Source organism: Melospiza melodia, chromosome 25 (genome assembly GCF_035770615.1).
Source record: "Melospiza melodia melodia isolate bMelMel2 chromosome 25, bMelMel2.pri, whole genome shotgun sequence".
Lineage (NCBI taxonomy): Eukaryota > Metazoa > Chordata > Aves > Passeriformes > Passerellidae > Melospiza > Melospiza melodia.
In genome coordinates, this window is record NC_086218.1 from 10,283,109 (window position 1) to 10,300,904 (window position 17,796).

General features: G+C 65.0%; 1 protein-coding gene across 1 annotated transcript; it reads right to left on the reverse strand.

Moving 5' to 3' along the window:
• Positions 1 to 424: 424 nt before the first annotated feature.
• On the reverse strand, positions 425 to 14,058 carry LOC134429095 (nectin-4-like). The gene is given in 13 exon segments (XM_063176182.1): positions 425 to 977; positions 2,227 to 2,361; positions 3,110 to 3,188; positions 3,870 to 4,017; positions 5,663 to 5,826; positions 7,424 to 7,506; positions 7,508 to 7,539; positions 8,836 to 9,126; positions 9,916 to 9,954; positions 9,957 to 9,990; positions 9,993 to 10,270; positions 13,586 to 13,687; positions 14,010 to 14,058. Coding segments are annotated over 13 exon segments (1,707 nt in total). The 3' UTR covers positions 425 to 704.
• Between the last annotated feature and the right edge of the window lie 3,738 nt (positions 14,059 to 17,796).

Here is a 17,796-nt window from a genome sequence, read left to right on the forward strand (position 1 = left end):
GAATGTTCTTGAGCTCCTTGGTGGTGTCCCCAAGCCTGTGCCAGCAGCAAGGTGACACTTGGGGACCGAAGAATGTCCTGGGGCTTGGTGGTGTCCCCAACTCCATGTGCCAGCAGGGAGGTGACACTTGGGGACTGAAATCCATCCTTGTCCCCACACCAGCAGGGAGGTGACATTTGGGGACCAGAGTCCATCCTTGACCCCACACCAGCAGGGAGGTGACACAATTCTGGGGCACTGTCCTTGTCCCCAACCCTACACCAGCAGGGAGGTGACATTTGGGGACCAGAGTCCATCCTGACCCCACACCAGCAGGGAGGTGACACAGCAGGGAGGTGACACCAACAGGGAGGTGACGCCGGGGGACTGAAGTCCATCCTTGACCCCACGCCAGGGAGGTGACACTTGGGGACAAGAGTCCATCCTTGTCCTCAGCCCCACAGCAGCAAGGAGGTGACACCAAGGACCAGAGTGTCCATCCTGACCCCACACCAGCAGGGAGGTGACAGTTCTGGGCCACTGCCCTTGTCCCCACACCAGCAGGGAGGTGACACCGGGGGACTGAAGTCCATCCTTGACCCCACACCAGCAGGGAGGTGACACCCGGGGACCGGAGCAGTGGGGACAGAGCCGGGCGGGCACGAGGGGGGCTGGCTGTCCCCAGGTGTCCCCAGGTGTCCCCAGGCGTCCCCCCGGGGCCCGGCTCACACCAGGTGGCCGCGGCCGTTGATGTAGATGCCGTTGGAGCTGGGCTTGGCCTGCAGCATGCCGTTCTCCTGCACAAAGTGCGTCATGGCCGCCTTGATGGGGTCCCCCCCGCCGCCCCCACCCTCCTCCTCCTCCTCCTTGGGCTCCTTCCCGCCGGGCGCCGGCGGCACCGCGGGGACAGCGGGGACAACCACGGGGACGTCGGTCTGCGTCTCGATCTCCCGCACCGTGGAGAGCGTGGAGTAGCTGCGGCCCTCGGGCTCCTCGCTCTGGGGACAAAAGGGACACGTCAGGGGTGCCACCGGGTGTGGGGCAGGGATCGGTGGGGACATGGGGACCAATGGGGACATGGGCACTGCTGGGGACATGGGGACCAGTGGGGACATGGAGACCAATGGGGACATGGGCACTGTGGAGACGTGGGGTCCATGGGGACATGGGGACAAATGGGGACCAATGACACCAGTGAGGACATGGGGACCAATGGGGACATGGGCACTGTGGAGACGTGGGGTCCATGGGGACATGGGGACAAATGGGGACCAATGACACCAGTGAGGACATGGGGACCAATGGGGACATGGGCACTGTGGAGACGTGGGGCCCATGGGGACAATTGGGATATGGGCACCAATGGGGACCAAAGGGGACATTGGAACCATGGGGACAAATGGGTACCAATGACACCAGTGAGGACATGGGGACCAATGGGGACCAATGGGGACATGGGCTCTGTGGAGACGTGGGGCCCATGGGGACAATTGGGATATGGGGACCAATGGGGACCAAAGGGGACATTGGAACCATGGGGACAAATGGGTACCAATGACACCAGTGAGGACATGGGGATCAGTGGGGACATGGGGACCAACGGGGACATGGGCTCTGTGGAGACGTGGGGTCCATGGGGACATGGGGACAAATGGGGACCAATGAGATCAGTGGAGACATGGGGAGCAATGGGGACAATTGGGATATGGGGACCAATGGGGACCGTGGGGACATGGGTGACATGGGGATAGGGTCACCATGGGGACATAGGGACCACTGGAGACATGGGGACCAATGGGGACACAGGGACCAGCGGGGACCAATGAGACAGGTGGGGACATGGGGACCGTGGTGACATGGCATTGATGGGGACACGGGCACCATTGGAACCATGGGGACATTGGAACCAAGGGCACCAATGGGGACATGGGGACAAATGGGGACATGGGCACAGTGGGGACATTGGAACCATGGGGACCAATGGGGATATGGGCACTGATGGGGACACAGACACTGCTGGGGACATGGGTGCCACCAGGGCCATGGCCACCATGGGGACACAGGGACCAGTGGGGACATGGCCACCATGGGGACATGATCAGAACAAGGGGAAGGACAGGGACACCAATGAGGACAGGGGCACCATGGGGACACGGACATCACTGTGGGGGACATGGGTGCCACTGGGGACAGGGACACCCCCAGGAACACGGTGACCCCGTGTCCCTGGTGTCCCCCGTGTCTCACCATGGCGGAGCAGATGCTGGTGCCACGCAGACTGTCCCCTCTCAGGCTGTCCCCCCTCAGGCTGTCCCCTCGCAGGCTGTCCCCCCTCAGGCTGCCCTGCCGACTCTCCGTGCGCAGCTGCAGCGTCTCCTCCAGCTGGGACGGGATGGTCAGCGCCCAGGGCACACCAAGGAAACCCCACAGACACCCCCAGACACCCCAAAGTCTGACCCCATGGACACCCCATGGACATTCCACGGACATTCCATAGACACCCCATAGTTTGATTCCATGGACACTCCATGGACATTCCATGGACACCCCATGAAGACTCCAAAAACCTGACGCCATGGACACCCCATGGATCCTCCATGGACATCTCCTAGTTTGACCCCATGGACACCCCATGGACATTCCATGGACACCTCAAAGTCTGACCCCATGGACACCCCATGGACATTCCACGGACATTCCACAGACACCCCATAGTTTGATTCCATGGACACTCCATGGACATTCCATGGACACCCCATGAACACTCCAAAAACCTGACGCCATGGACACCCCATGGATCCTCCATGGACATCCCCCAGTTTGACCCCATGGACACCCCATGGACACCTCAAAGTCTGACCCCATGGACACCCCATGGACATTCCATGGACACCTCAAAGTCTCACCCCATGGACACCCCACAGACACCCCAAAGCCTGACCCCATGGATCCTCCATGGACATCCCCCAGTTTGACCCCGTGGAGACCCCACAGACACCCCATGGACACCGCGTGGTTTGACCCCATGGACACCCCACAGCCCAACCCAATCCCCCTTCCTTGGGCACCCCACGGCCCTGCACCCCCCACCCCCGGCCCCCCAAGTCCCCCCCATTTTTTGTGTCCCCACCTGTGCCCGGGGGTCGCTGCTGTGGCTGGAGTGGAGCCTCCGGATGGAATTTTCCCGGGTCAGCGTCAGCTCCTCCTCGCTGGGGACACGGGGGACACTCAGCACCGGCCCCGTGTCGTCCCCCGCTGTCCCCTCGTGGCCATGTCCATGTCCCACATCCCGTGTCACCCCTGTCCCTCGTGTGCCCCATGTCCTCTCTTGTCCCACTGTGTCCCCCGTGTCCCTCATGTCCTGCCATATCCTCTATCCCATGTCCCCATCGTGTCGTCTGTGTCCCCATGTGTCCCCCTGCATCTTCCATGTCCTTGTGTCCATCCTGTCTCCCATTGACTCCTGTCCCCATGTCCCTCATGTCCCCAAGTCCCTCCATGTAGCTGTGTTCCTCAATGTCCCCCATTGTCCCCCAATGTCCCCATGTCCCTTGTGTCCCTCCACGTCCATCCATGTCCCCATATCCCCCATGCCCCCATGTCCCCAAGTCTGTCCATGTAGCCGTGTTCCTCAATGTCCCCCATTGTCCCCCATGTCCCCCAGTGTCCATCCATGTCCCCATGTCTCTCCATGTACCTGTGTCCCCCCCGTGTCCCCCTCCATGTCCCCTATGTCCTTCCGTGCACCTGTGACTCCCAAAGCCCCTTCACGTCCATCCGTGTCCCTCCATGTACCTGTGCCCCCCATGTCTCCTCATGTCCCCTCTGTCCCTCCATGTCCCCCCGTGTCCCTCCGTACCCCCAATGTCCCCTCATGTCCCCTCCCTTACTATTTCTCGGAGATGCGCTGTGTTTTGCGTTTGTGGTACAGGGTCATCACCACCACGACGATGACGAGGACGCAGAGCAGGACGGCGGCGATGACCCCGACCACCACCACCGAGGCCGACACCAGGTCCACGCGGCGCACCGTGTCCTCTGGGGGAGCCCACAGGGGTCAGGGGCACCCCGAAACGGGGGGACGCCCCACGGAGGACACCACGAACCAGGGGGACACCCCACAGCGGTCGGGGGACATCCCAAATCAGGGGGAGACCCCAAACCAGGGGTCACGGGGCACCCGAAACAGGGGGACACCCCACAAGGGCCAGGGGGCACCCGAAATGAGGGGGACACCCCAAAGGGGACAGCCTCAACCAGGGGGACACCCCACAAGGGTCTGGGGACACCCCACAGGGGTCAGAGGACATCCCAAATCAAGGGGGACACCCCACAGGGGACACCCTGAACCAGGAGGACACTCCACAAGGGTCAGGGGGCACCCAAACCATGGGAGACCCCCAAACCAGGGGGTCAGGGGACACCCCAAACTAGGGGAGACCTGAAAGGGGTCAGAGGACCCCCCAAAAGATGATGTGGGATGGTGGGTGGGTGGGTGACCAGTGGGTGAGGATGGACAGCAAGAGGTGTCAGAGGGACAGATGGACAATCCATGGACGGGCAGATGGATGGACAGATGGACAAGTCCATCCATGGATGGATAGAGGGGTGTCCATGATCAGATGGACTGACGAGGACGTCCAGGGGTGGGAGGACGGACAAACGGACAGATGGACAAGCCCATGACCAGTGGGTGGGGATGGACAGTGAGAGGTGTCAGAGGGACGGACAGAAGGATGGATGGACAGATGGACGGATAAGCAGAAATCTGGAGGCACGACCAGATGGGCGAGTGGACGGAAGGGCAGATGAGTGGACAGAAAGATGGATGAGTGGGCAGAAGGGTGGATGAGTGGGCAGAAGGACAGAGGAGTGGACAGAAGGATGGATGAGTGGACAGAAGGACGGATGAGCAGACAGAAGGACGGATGAGTGGATGGAAGGATGGATGAATGGACGGAAGGACGGATGAGTGGACAGAAGGATGGAGGATTGGACAGAAGGATGGAGGAGTGGACAGAAGGACAGATGAGTGGACAGAAGGATGGATGAGTGGATGGAAGGATGGATGAGTGGACAGAAGGATGGAGGAGTGGAAGGAGGGTGGGTGAGTGGACAGAAGGACAGAGGAGTGGATGGAAAGACAGATGAGCAGACAGAAGGACGGATGAGTGGACGGAAGGGCGGGCGAGGGAACGGCAGGGCGGGCGTGAGCAGGCAGTGAGTAAAGCTGGGCTGGGTGAGCACACGATGAGTGGACGGGCGTGGAAGAGGGATGGACCTTGGTGGGATGGGCACAGGGTGGGAGGGACAGACAGATGGATGAGTGAATGAACGGGTGTGTGGATGGACAGATGGACAGATGGGTGGGTGGATGAGTGAATGAATGGATGTGTGGACGGACAGAGGGGTGGGTGGATGAGCGGATGAATGGATGGACAGATGAGTGGACAGAGGGATGGGTCGATGAATGGATGAATGAATGAATGGATGATGGATGGATGGATGGATGGATGGATGAATGAATGGATGATGATGGATGGATGGATGGATGGATGGATGGATGGATGGATGGATGGATGGACGGACATACAGACAGATGCAGAAACCAAGCCCAGCACTCCCCTCACCACACTCTCCCTTCTGCCATGCCCACCCAGGTGCCCCCCGTCCCTGTCCCCACCTGTGGCGCGTCCCCGGATGCTGACGTTGGCCCGGGCCTCCTTGGCGGCCACCCGGTTGGACACTCGGCACACGTAGTCACCGGCGTCGGCCACGGCCAGCGGCCGCTGGAACAGCAGCGTGTCCCCCTTGACCCTGACACCCGCGGGGAGCGGCGCGTCCACCCTGCGGGGACAGCCTGGTGTCAGCCACGGTGACATCTCACCACGACAGTCCTGGTGTCAGCCACGGTGACATCTTCCAGTGGCAGCCCCGGTGACATCTTCCAGTGGCAGGCCCAGTGACAATCCCCGGTGACAGCCCCGGTGACAATCTCCAGCGTCAGCCGCGGTGACAGTTGCAGTGACAGCCCCCAGTGACCAGCCCAGAGTCAGACCCTGGTGTCAACCCCAGTGACATCTCCTGGTGACAACCGTCTGTGACCGCCCCTAGTGGCAGACACCAGTGACAGCCCCCAGCGACACCTCCTGGTGACAACCACAGTGACAGCCCTGGTGACATCTCCCATGACAGCCCCGCTGACAACCCTCGGTGACATCTCCTGGTGACAACCCCAGTGACAGCCCCACTGACAACCCTCGGTGACATCTCCCGGTCACAACCCTCAGTGACCACCCCAGTGTCAGTCGCCGGTGTCAGCCCCGGTGGCATCTCCCGGTGACAACTCCAGTGACAGCCCCCAGTGACATTCCTAGGTCACTGCCCCGGTGACACCCCCGGTGACAGCCCCTGGTGACAGCCCCTCGGTGACACCCCCTGGTGACACCTCCCAGTGACAATCCCGGTGACTCCCCCGGTGACAGCCCCGGGCGGTGCCGTCGGTGCCATCACAGCCGCCGTGCCGGTTCCCACGGGTGCCGCCCAGCCGGGCCTGCCCGGGCACGCGGCACTGCCAGGCCCTGCCAGGCCCAGCCACGGCGCACCGGCACCGGGACGGCACGGGCGGGGGCACGACGGGGGTGGCGAGGTGGGACAGGGACAGGGGGACACGGCACAAGGACAAGGGGATGTGGCAGAGACTGGGGGACGTGGAAGGGACAGGGGATGTGACAGGGTGACACAGCAGGGACATGGCAGGGACAGGGGGATGTGGCACAGGAGGATGTGGCAAAGGGACAGGGGGACGTGGAAGGGACAGAGGGATGTGGCAGGGACAGGGGTGACACAGCAGGGACAGGGGGACCCGGAAGGGACAGGAGGGACATGGCAGGGACAGAGGGATGGGGCAGGGACAGAGGGACGGGGCAGGGACAGAGGGACGTGGAAGTTAGGGAGATGTGGAACAGGGACAGGGGGACATGAAGGGACAGAGGGATGTGGCAGGGACAAGGGTGACACAGCAGGGACAGGGGGGACATGGAAGGGACTGGGGGATGTGGCAGGGACAGGAGGTACATGGCACTGCAGCAGGGGGATGTGGCAGGAGCAGGGGACATGGAAGGGACAGGGGGACAAGGGTGACACAACAGGGACATGGCAGGTACAAGAGGATGTGGGCAGGACAGGGGTGACACAACAGGGACATGGGCACGGGACATGGCACAGGAGCGGGAGGATGTGGCAGGGACAGGGTGGCACAACAGGGACACGTGGGGACAGGGGCAAGAACAGGAGGAAACCAACACAGGCAGCAGGGACACAGCAGGGCCACGGGACACGGACATGGCAGGGACAGTGACACGGGCAAGGGGACACATGGCAGGGGGCCACGGGGAGGTGACAGGGGGGGACAGGGGGTGACAGGGGCGGACAGTGGCCTCACCGTGTCCAGTTGAAGGTCGGGGGGGGGTTGCCGTCCCCCAGGCAGGTCTGCGCCGCCCCCTCCATGCCCTCCTGCCACTCGGCCCGTGTGGCCCAGCACCGACGCGTCCGACAGGTCTGGGGGACACCCAGGGGACAGTCAGGGGGACAGTCAGGGGACAAGGTCCCACAGCCCCGCTGTGCCCCCCCACAGCCATGCTGTGTCCCTCATCCTCCCCATGCCCAACGTCCCACCCTCCGTGTCCCCAAGGTCCTCCGTGCCAGCGTCCCCCAGTGTCACCTGTGTCCCCACACTCCCAATGCCACCTGTGTGCCCCATGTCCCAACACCCTCCACCTGCCCAGTGCCCCCAATGTCCCCAATGTCCCCAAAGCCCTCAGTGCTCCCCGTGATTTCCATGTTCACAATGTCCCCCATGTCCCCAGTGCCACCCTCACCCTCCATGTCCCCTGTGCCCAGGATGTCCCCAACACCCTCCGTGTCCCCAGTGTCCTCCACACCTCTCAATATCCCCAACGCCTCCGTGTCCCTCAAGGCTCTCCATGTCCCCAGTGCCCATCGTGTCCCCAAAGCCCTCCATGTCTCACATGTCCCCAGTGTCCTCCATGTCCCCAACGCCCCCGTGTCTCCAGTGTCCCCCATGTCCCCAACACACTCCATGTCCCCTGTCAACCCCCGTGTCCCCAATGCCCATCATGTTTCCCAAAAGCCTCCATGTCCCCAAAGCCCTCCATGTCCCCAACACCTTCCATGTCTCCAATGCCCACATGTCTACTGTCAACCCCAATGTCCCCCATGTCCCCAATGTCCCCCATGTCCCCAGAGCTCTCCACACTCCCCATGTCCCCAACACCCTCCGTGTCCCCGTCAACCCCCGTGTCCCCAATGCCCTGCCATGTCCCCCAATGTCCATGTCGCCAATACCTCCATGTCCCAAATGCCTCCCACACTCCCCATCACCCTCAATGTCCCCAACACCCTCCATGTCCCCAACACCCTCCATGTCCCCAACACTCTCCACATCCCCAATGTCCCCCATGTCCCCAGAGCTCTCCACACTCCCCATGTCCCCAACATCCCCCCGTGTCCCCAATGCCCTCCATGTCCCCAACGCCTCCTACACCCCCAACACTTCCCACATCCCCAACACCCTCCATGTCCCCTGTCAATCCCCATGTCCTCGACACTCCCCCCATCCCCAGTACCCTCCATGTCCCCCAATGCCCCCCCATGTCCCCAATGCCCGCCATGTCCCAAATACCTCCCACACTCCCCATCACCCCCAGTGTTACCAACACCCCCCATGTCCCCCATCACCCTCCATGTCCCCAGAGCTCTCCACACCCCCAATGTCCCCAACACCCCCATCATCCCCAACACCCCCCACGCCCCCATCACTGCCCGCTGGCGCACAGGCGACGCTGAGCGTGTGCGTGATCCTCTTCTCGTGGCGCAGGCCGGGGTGTGCCACCACGCAGGTGAGGCTCTTGCCGTTCATGCTGCGCCCGGGCACCAGGAAGAACTCGCTGGTGACGGAGGCGGAGCGCGCGTGGGCCGAGCGCCGCGTGGCGTTGGTGCCGCGCACCTCGGTCTCCCAGCGCACCGACGGCACCGGGCTGCCCTCGGCCGTGCACGAGGCCGCCAGCGTCCGGCCCTGACCCTCCTCCAGCGGCGGGCCTGGGTTCAGGATGGGCAGCGGTGGCACTGGCGGGGGGACGGGGTGGTTAGGGGCACGGTGGTGGTGGTCTGGGGGGGGTTATTGGTGTGTGGGGTGTCTACGTGGCACCGTTGCGTCCCCAGTGCCTTCTGTGTACCCAGAGTCCTCAAATCGTCCATGCCCATGGTGTCCCCTCGGCCCTCCATGTGCCCCATGTCCCCTGTGCCCCATGTCCCATGTGCCCCATGTCCCCGGTCCCACACACCCCATGTGTCCCATGCCCTCATGTCCCCCATATCCTCTACACCTCCCATACCCTTCATGTTCCAAACGTCCCACATGCCCCATGTCCCCTGTGCCCCCCATACTCCACGTCCCCTGTGTCCCCACACATCCCACATGCCCTACGTGCCACGTGTCTTCTGTCCCACGTGTCCCCTGTCAAGCCACATGTCCCCAAATGTGCCCCCACATCCCCAACACCCCCCTACGTCCCCCTCAATCCCCTGTGCTCCACATCCCTGTCCCGTATACCGTGTCCCACATGTCCCATGTGCCCCATGGCCCCTCTGCCCAACGTGCCCCATGTCCCCTGTGCCCCATATGCCCTACATGCTCCATATCCCCTGTCCCACATGTCCCCTGTCCCATGTGCCCCATGTCCCTTGCCCCATGTGCCACTTGCTCTATGTCCCCTGTGCCCCCACCCTCCGGGCCCCACACTCCCTGTCCCATGTACCCCATGTCCCCCGTGTCACCCACACTCCCCCCGTCCCCCGTGTCCCACACGCGCCTCGTGTCCCACACATCCCCGTGCCCCCGCCTCCCTCGCTCACCGAGCACCCTGAGCGTCAGGCGCCCCTCGAAGTTGCCCATGGGAAGGTGATCAGGTGGCACTCGTAGTCGCCCTCTCGTCGCCCTGCACGGCGTTGCGCAGCACGATGGCGCCGTCGCCGAGGTCGCCGTGCCCGTGGCGCAGCACGCGGCCCACGAAGGGCTCCTGCACGTGCTCGCCGTGCTGCGGGTTCAGCACGGCCACCTCGGCGGGCACCGCGCCCGCGCCGCCGCCGCGCTTCAGCCACGTCACCTGCACCACCTGCTCCTGCTCCTGCGCCCGGTACCGGCACGGCAGCACCACGTCCTGGCCCAGCACGGCCGTCACGCTGCGCGGCACCTCCACGCGGCCGCCGCCTGTGGGGACACGGGGGGACAGCTGAGTGACACCTGGGGGACACCTGAGTGACACCTGAGTGTGGCACCCGAGTGACACCTGAGTGACACCTGAGTGTGGCACCTGAGTGACACCTGAGTGACACCTGAGTGTGGGTACAGGCACCACCGCGCGGCCGCCACCTGTGGGGACACATGGGGACACCTGTGTGACACCTGAGTGTGGCACCTGAGTGTAGGTACAGGCATCACCACACAGCCACCACCTGTGGGGACATGGGGGGACAGCTGAGTGACACCTGAGTGACACCTGAGTGTGGCACCGGAGTGTGGGTACAGGCACCACCACGCAGCTGCCACCTGTGGGACACACAGGGGGACACCTGTGACACCTGGGGGACACCTGGGACACCTGAGTGTGGCACCTGAGTGTGGGTACAGGCACCTCCACGCAGCTGCCACCTGTGGGGACACATGGGGACACCTGAGTGACACCTGAGTGACACCTGAGTGTGGCACCTGAGTGTGGGTACAGGCACCTCCACGCGGCTGCCACCTCTGGGACACACAGGGGGACACCTGGGGAACACCTGGGGGACACCTGGGACACCTGAGTGGGACACCTGAGTGTGACACCTGAGTGTGACACCTGAGTGTGGGTACAGGCACCTCCACATAGCCACCACCTGTGGGGACATGGGGACACCTGTGTGACACTTGTGTGTGGCACCTGTGACACCTGAGTGTGGGTACAGGCACCTCCACATAGCCACCACCTGCGGGGACATGGGGACACCTGTGTGACACGTGGGACACCTGGGACACCTGAGCGTGACACCTGTCTGTGGGTACAGGCACCTCCACGCAGCCCCCGTCTGTTGGGACAGGGCAGTGGCACCTGAGGTGACACCTGTGTCACCAGGTGTGGCACCGAGCGGGCACAGGGATGTGCAGGGGCACAGAATAACGTGGCACCTCCACCTGCCCCCACCTGCGGGGACCTCAGCGTGTCCCCTGTGCCACCACCCGTGGGCACCGGGTGTGATCCCAGGGGCGCAGGGGGCTGTGGGACAGCCACGTGCCCCTTGTGCCACCACCTGTGGGCACTTCAGGTGGCTCCAGGTGTGTGGCAGCACATCTGGGCACACCTGCACAGGGCTCAGGGCACACCTGGGCACACCTGCGGGATTTGGGGTTCAGCTTGAGGGCCTGGCTGGGGTTTGGGGCGCAGATTTGAGGTGCCAGATGTGGGGTCCGAGTGCTGGGGATTGCCTTAGGGTTTTGGGGTGCAGGATTTGGGGGTGCAGGTCTGGGGGCTGGTTGGGTGTTTGGGGTGCAGCTTTTGGGGTTTAAGACTTGGGGAGAAGTTTTAGGGGGCTATCAGGGGATTTGAGGTGCAGATTTAGGGTGAGGTTTTGGGGACTGGCAGGTTTGCGCCTGAGAATTTGGGGTACAGGATGTGGGGTGCAAGTTTGGAGGTTCAAGATTTGGGGGGGCTATCAGGGTATTTGGGGTGCGGTTTTGGGGACTGGCTGAGGTTTTGGGGTGCGGGTTTGTGGTTGAGAATTTGGGGTGTAGAACGTGGAGCGGAGGATTTGGGGTGAAGAATTGTAGTTGAGAATTTGGGGTGCGGGATTTGGGGCTCATTAGAAGCCTTTGGGTTCGAGTTTGGGGTGCAGGATTTGGGGTGCAGATTCGGGGTGTGGGATTTGAGGAGAAGGATTTGGGATGCAGATTTGGGGTGTGGGATTTGAGGAGAAGGATTTGGGGTGCAGATTCGGGGTGTGGGATTTGAGGAGAAGGATTTGGGGTGCAAATTCGGGGTGTGGGATTTGAGGAGAAGGATTTGGGGTGCAAATTCGGGGTGTGGGATTTGAGAAGGATTTGGGGTGCAGATTCGGGGTGTGGGATAAGAGGAGAAGGATTCGGGGTGCAGATTTGGGGTGCGGGGTTGTGGTTGAGAATTTGAGGCGCAGGATTTGGGGTCCATTTTTGGGGCGCAGCATTTGGGGCTCATTGGGATCCTTTAGGTTCGACTTGGAGGCCCAGGATTTTGGGGTCTCCTCGGGGTGGGGGTTGGGTGCATTTTTGGGGGTGCATTTTTGGCAGTGGGCGTGGCCGCAGTTTTGGGGGGCGTGGCCGCAGTTTTGGGGGGCGGTTTCCGCCCCGCCGCCGCCGCCAGAAGCGGCCGGGCCGGCCCGTCCAGCCCAACCGGCCGGGACGGATCCCCCTGTGCCGCCCCCGCCGAGCCCCCCGCGGGCTCCCCAAAACGCCCCCCACCCCCTAAACCCCCCGAGGACCCCAGACTCATTAACCCTTTCATTAATTACCCCGTAACCCCCCCCCACACACACACACACGTGCCTCAGTTTCCCCAAGCGCCGCCGCGCTGCAGAGCGAACGGGGATCTCAGGACGAGATTGGGGGGTCCCGTGAGGGGTCTGGGGGGGTCCCCGCGGCCGTGGGGCGGTTCTGGGGTTCCGTGGGGAGGTTCCCCCCCCTCGGGGCGTCCCCACCCAGCGGGGCCCGAGCGCGTGGGAACGGGCGCGGGGAACCGGCAGAACCGGCCCCGCTGCCCCCACGCCCCGCCGGCGGATGGGGGGGGGGAAAGAGCCCAAAACCGGCCCCGGCAGCGGCCGTGGGGGGGTCCCGGGGGGTCCCGAGGGGTCTCTCAAATTCCCACGGGGGTCGAGCCCCGATGGGGGGGGGGGGAGGCGCTCGGGGCGGTTTTTTCCCACGGGGACGCGCGCGCACGTGCGGGGCCACCCCCGGTCGCCGCAGGCCAAGATGGGGGGGACACGAGTGGAGAGACCCCCCCCCCCCCCCACACACACACACACAATCCCAAAACCCAAAACAAAAGGGGTCGCACGAGCGTGGGAACGCCTTGCACACGCGTGGGAACGCCTTGCACACTCGTGGGAACGCCTTGCACACGCGTGTGCGCCCCACGCCCCCCGCAAGGCACGGGGAGCCCCCCGAACCCCCCCATAGGGTGCGGGTCTCGCGTGGGGGGTGGGAGGGCTCAGCACCCTTGGGTGGTCCCCAGCCCGTTCCCACGCGTCCCCAGGGGAAACTGAGGCACAGAGGAAGGGGGGGGGCGGGGCAGAGCAGGGACCCCCCCGGGGCCATCCCGGTTCCCACGGTTTGTCGTCCCCCCCACCCCGTTCCACTCAGGGTGTCCCCAAACGGGTCCGCGTGCCCCGGGGAGGGGGGGGGAGCGGAGCCCACGCAGAGGCGCAGGTGCGCACGCACGGGCACGCGCGCAGGTGTGCGCGCACACGCGTGTGAAGCGCCCGAGGCGCTGCTCCCCCCCCCCCCCTTCACCACCACCACCATCATCATCATCATCCCCCAAGCATGGACAGACGGACACGCGGGGCCGCAGGTGCACACGCGAGCGCTCCCACGTACACACGCACACACACACGCGCGCACCTGCACACACGCGTGTGCGCGCACACCTGCGCGCGCCCCCGCCGCTCCCGGTTTCACCCCAACCCCCGCTCCGCGGGATCCCCGCTTCCTCCCCCCCCACCCCATCCCGCTCCCGCTCCCGGTCCCGGTCCGGCCCCTCCGGGAGCTCCGGGGCGCCCCCGGTATCCCCGAGCCGCGGCGCCGGTCGGGGAGAAACGTGGGAAGCGCTCCCGCTCCCGGGACCCCTCGCAGCCGCTCCCGGTCGTTTCCCCGGTTTTATCCCGGCTTTATCCCGGTGTTTATCCCGGCGCCGGTGCCAGCGCCGGTGTCCCGTGGCCCTTACCGGTGACGGCGAGCAGGAAGCCGAGCAGGAGCACGGGCGCCCCGGGCATCCCGCGGGGCTCCATGCGCAGCGCTCCGGGCTCACGGCGCCGCTCGGGGCCCGGGCAGCACCATCCGGACCGGAGCGGGCCCCACCGGCACCGCCGGGACAACCGGGCACGGCCTCGGCGGCTCCCTCCGGGCAGTACCGGGAGGCACCGGGACGCACCGGGAGGCACCGAGGCGCTCCGGGCTGAGCCGGGCCGGAGCGGGCGGGACCGGGGCCGAGCCGGGCCGGTGGCGGCGGAGGGGCCGGTGCTGCTCGGCTGCGGGACGGTACCGGGGCAGGGGCGGGGCGGGGCGGGGCTCGGGGGGCGGGGCCTGGCGGGGCGGGGCCGGGCGGGGTCGGACCGGTCCGGCAGGTCCGGCCGGGGGCGGGGCCGAGGGCGCGGCCTTAAAGCGGCGATGGCCGCGGGGGGAGCGGTGGGGCCACACCCGGCGGGGCCGGGAGCGCTCCCAGTGCTCCCAGTAACCTGCCAGGGTTCCCTCCCAGTGCCCCTCATGGACCTCCCAGTGCTCCCAGTGCCCTCCATGGCATCCCCAGTGCTGGCAGTGCCCCCCATGGACCTCCCAGTGCTCCCTCCCAGTGCTCCCAGTACCCCCCTAGTACTCCCGGTGCCCCCTCCCAGTGCCCTCCATGGCATCCCCAGTACTCCCGGTGCGCTCCACGGACCTCCCAGTGCTCCCAGTACTCCCTCCCAGTGCCCCTCATGGACCTCCCAGTGCCCTCCATGGTACCCCCAGTGCTGGCAGTGCCCCCCATGGACCTCCCAGTGCTCCCAGTAACCCCCCAGTACTCCCGGTGCTCCCTCCCAGTGCCCTCCATGGACCTCCCAGTGCCCCCAGTGCCCCCCATGGACCTCCCAGTGCTCCCAGCAACCCCCCAGTACTCCTGGTGCCCCCTCCCAATGCCCTCCATGGCTCCCCCAGTACTCCCAGTGCTCCCAGTACTCCCTCCCAGTGCCCCTCATGGACCTCCCAGTGCCCCCAGTGCTCCCAGTGCCCTCCATGGCATCCCCAGTGCTGGCAGTGCCCTCCATGGACCTCCCAGTGCTCCCTCCCAGTGCTCCCAGTAACCCCCCAGTACTCCCGGTGCCCCCTCCCAGTGCCCTCCATAACACCCCCAGTACTCCCAGTGTTCCCTCCAGTGCTCCCAGTGCCTTCCATGGCATCCCCAGTGCCCCTCATGGACCTCCCAGCGCTCCCAGTAACCCCCATGGGACACTCAGTGTTTCCTCCCAGTGCTCCCAGTGCCCTCCCAGTGACCCGCCATGGACTCCCAGTGCCCCTGGTGACCCCCCCCCATGGACTTCCCAGTACTCCCAGTGCGCTCCACGGACCTCCCAGTGCTCCCAGTAACCGTGATGGCATCCCCAGTTCTCTCCAGGGCACCCCCAGTGCTCCCAGTCACCCCCCATGGACCTCCCAGTGCTCCCAGTATCTCCCCCATGGCAGCCCCAGTGCTCCCAGTAACCCCTCACGGACCTCCCAGTGTCCCCCCAATCCTTCCCATTACCCCCCCAGTATATCCCAGTTCCTCCCCACACCTGGGCGCCGTCACCGACACCCCCAAAAGTTTTGGGATCCCCGAATTTCCCCCAGGGAAACCCGATGGGAGTGGAGGGGATGGGGGGGGGGGGGGCGTTTATTGGCACAGCAAAAATTGGGAAAACGGGGAAAAATCAGGAATGGGAATGTGGGGGGGTCAGCAGAGGCCAGACCCAGCTGAGCACACCCGGGGGACCCCAAAATTGTGGGGGAGGAACGGGGACCCCCCCTCAGGACCCCCCAACTTCGGAGCTCTCCGGGGAGGGGTCCTTGGAAGCGGAGCAGAGGTGGAAGATCCCTGGGGGAGGGGGAGGGAAAGGGGGGATTAGGGGGGCCGAGGAGGGGATCTGGGAACCCCAAAATTACCCCCAAAAACTGGGGGGAAGTGGGGGGGGGGGGGGAAATCTCATTCCCTGCAGAGCCCGGGCACAGCTCAGCGCAGGGATGGACACCCCAATTCCAGCGGCCCCCCCCAAATCCCCGTTCCCGTTTTCCCCCCAGTTCCCCGGACCCGTTACCGTGACCCCCAAATCCCCGTTCCCCTCGCCGTTCCCGTTCCCTCCCAACCCCGTTTTCCCCTCCCCGTTCCGGTATCCCCCCGCCAAATCCCCGTTTCCCCCGCACCGTTCCCGTTTCTCTCCCCGTTCCCGTCCCGCTCCCCCGTCCCCGTTCCCTTTTTTCCCCCTCAATCCCCGTTCCCCCCGCACCGTTCCCGTTTCTCCCCCCGTTCCCGTCCCGCTCCCCTCTCCCCGTTCCCTTTTTTCCCCCTCAATCCCCGTTCCCCCCGCACCGTTCCGATGACTCACCGTTTTCCCCTCCCGTTCCCGTTTTCCCCTCCCGTTCCCGTTTTCCCCTCCCGTTCCCGTTTCCCCCCCTCATTCCCTTTCCCCCCCCCCCCCGTTTCCGTTCCTCCCCGTTCCCATTTCCCCCCCTCGTTCCCGTTTCCCCCTCCGTTCCTCTCCTATTCCCGTTCCCTGCCCCCCCCCCCCATTCCCGCTCCCGTTCCCGGTCCCGGTACCGGTACCGGTACCGGCCGATCCCCCCGGTTCCCGTTTCCCTCCAATCCCCGTTACCTCCCCTCCCCATTCCCGTTTTCTCCCCTCCATTCCCAGTTTCCCCCCACCCCGTTCCCGGTACCGGCCGATCCCCCTGGTTCCCGTTTCCCCCGTCTCCATTCCCGTTCCTGTTCCCCCCCATTCCCGGTCCCGTTCCCGGTTCCCGTTCCCGGTACCGGCCGATCCCCCCGGTTCCCCCCATTCCCGGTCCCATTCCGGGTTCCCGGTACCGGCCGATCCTCCCGGTTCCCGTTTCCCCCCCCCTCCATTCCCGTCCCTGTTCCCCCCCATTCCCGGTTCCCGTTGCCGGTACCGGCCGATCCCCCCGGTTCCCGTTTCCCCCCCCTCCATTCCCGGTCCCTTTCCCGGTTCCCGTTGCCGGTACCGGCCGATCCCCCCGGTTCCCCCCGTTCCCGGTCCCGTTCCCGGTTCCCGTTGCCGGTACCGGCCGATCCCCCCGGTTCCCCCCATTCCCGTTGCCGGTTCCCGTTGCCGGTACCGGCCGATCCCAGCAGCGCCGCCGCCACCCAGGCCAGGATGAAGGACCAGGAGAAGCTCCAGGAGCTGCGGGGGGGCCCCAGCAGGGCCAGAGCCCCCCCAGAGCCCAGGCCGAGCCCCAGGAGGGACAGCAGCCCTGGGGACAGCGGGGACAGGAGTGACAACGGAGCGGGGACGGGGACAGCAGGGACAGGGACAGGAGTGACAATGGAGCAGGGACGGGGACAGCGGGGACAGGGACAGGGACAGTGACAGCGGGGACAGAGCCCAGGCCGAGCCCCAGGAGGGACAGCAGCCCTGGGGACAGCGGGGACAGCGGTGACAATAGGGCGGGGACAGGGGACAGTTTGGGATGGGGACAGCAGGGACAGGGGACAGCAAGAACAGGAGTGACACAGCTCGGGACAGGAGTGACAATGGAGCAGGGACAGGGGACACTTCGGGACACTGATGATCCCCAAATTCCCACCCTGCGGGGACAGGGGACAGCTCAGGACACGGGTGACACTCCCAGCAGGGACAGGAGTGACAATAGAGCAGGGACAGGGGACAGTTTGGGACAGGAGTGACCAGGGACAGCAGGGGCAGGGACAGGAGTGATGGGGGACACTTCGGGACACTGATCATCCCCAAATTCCCACCCTGCAG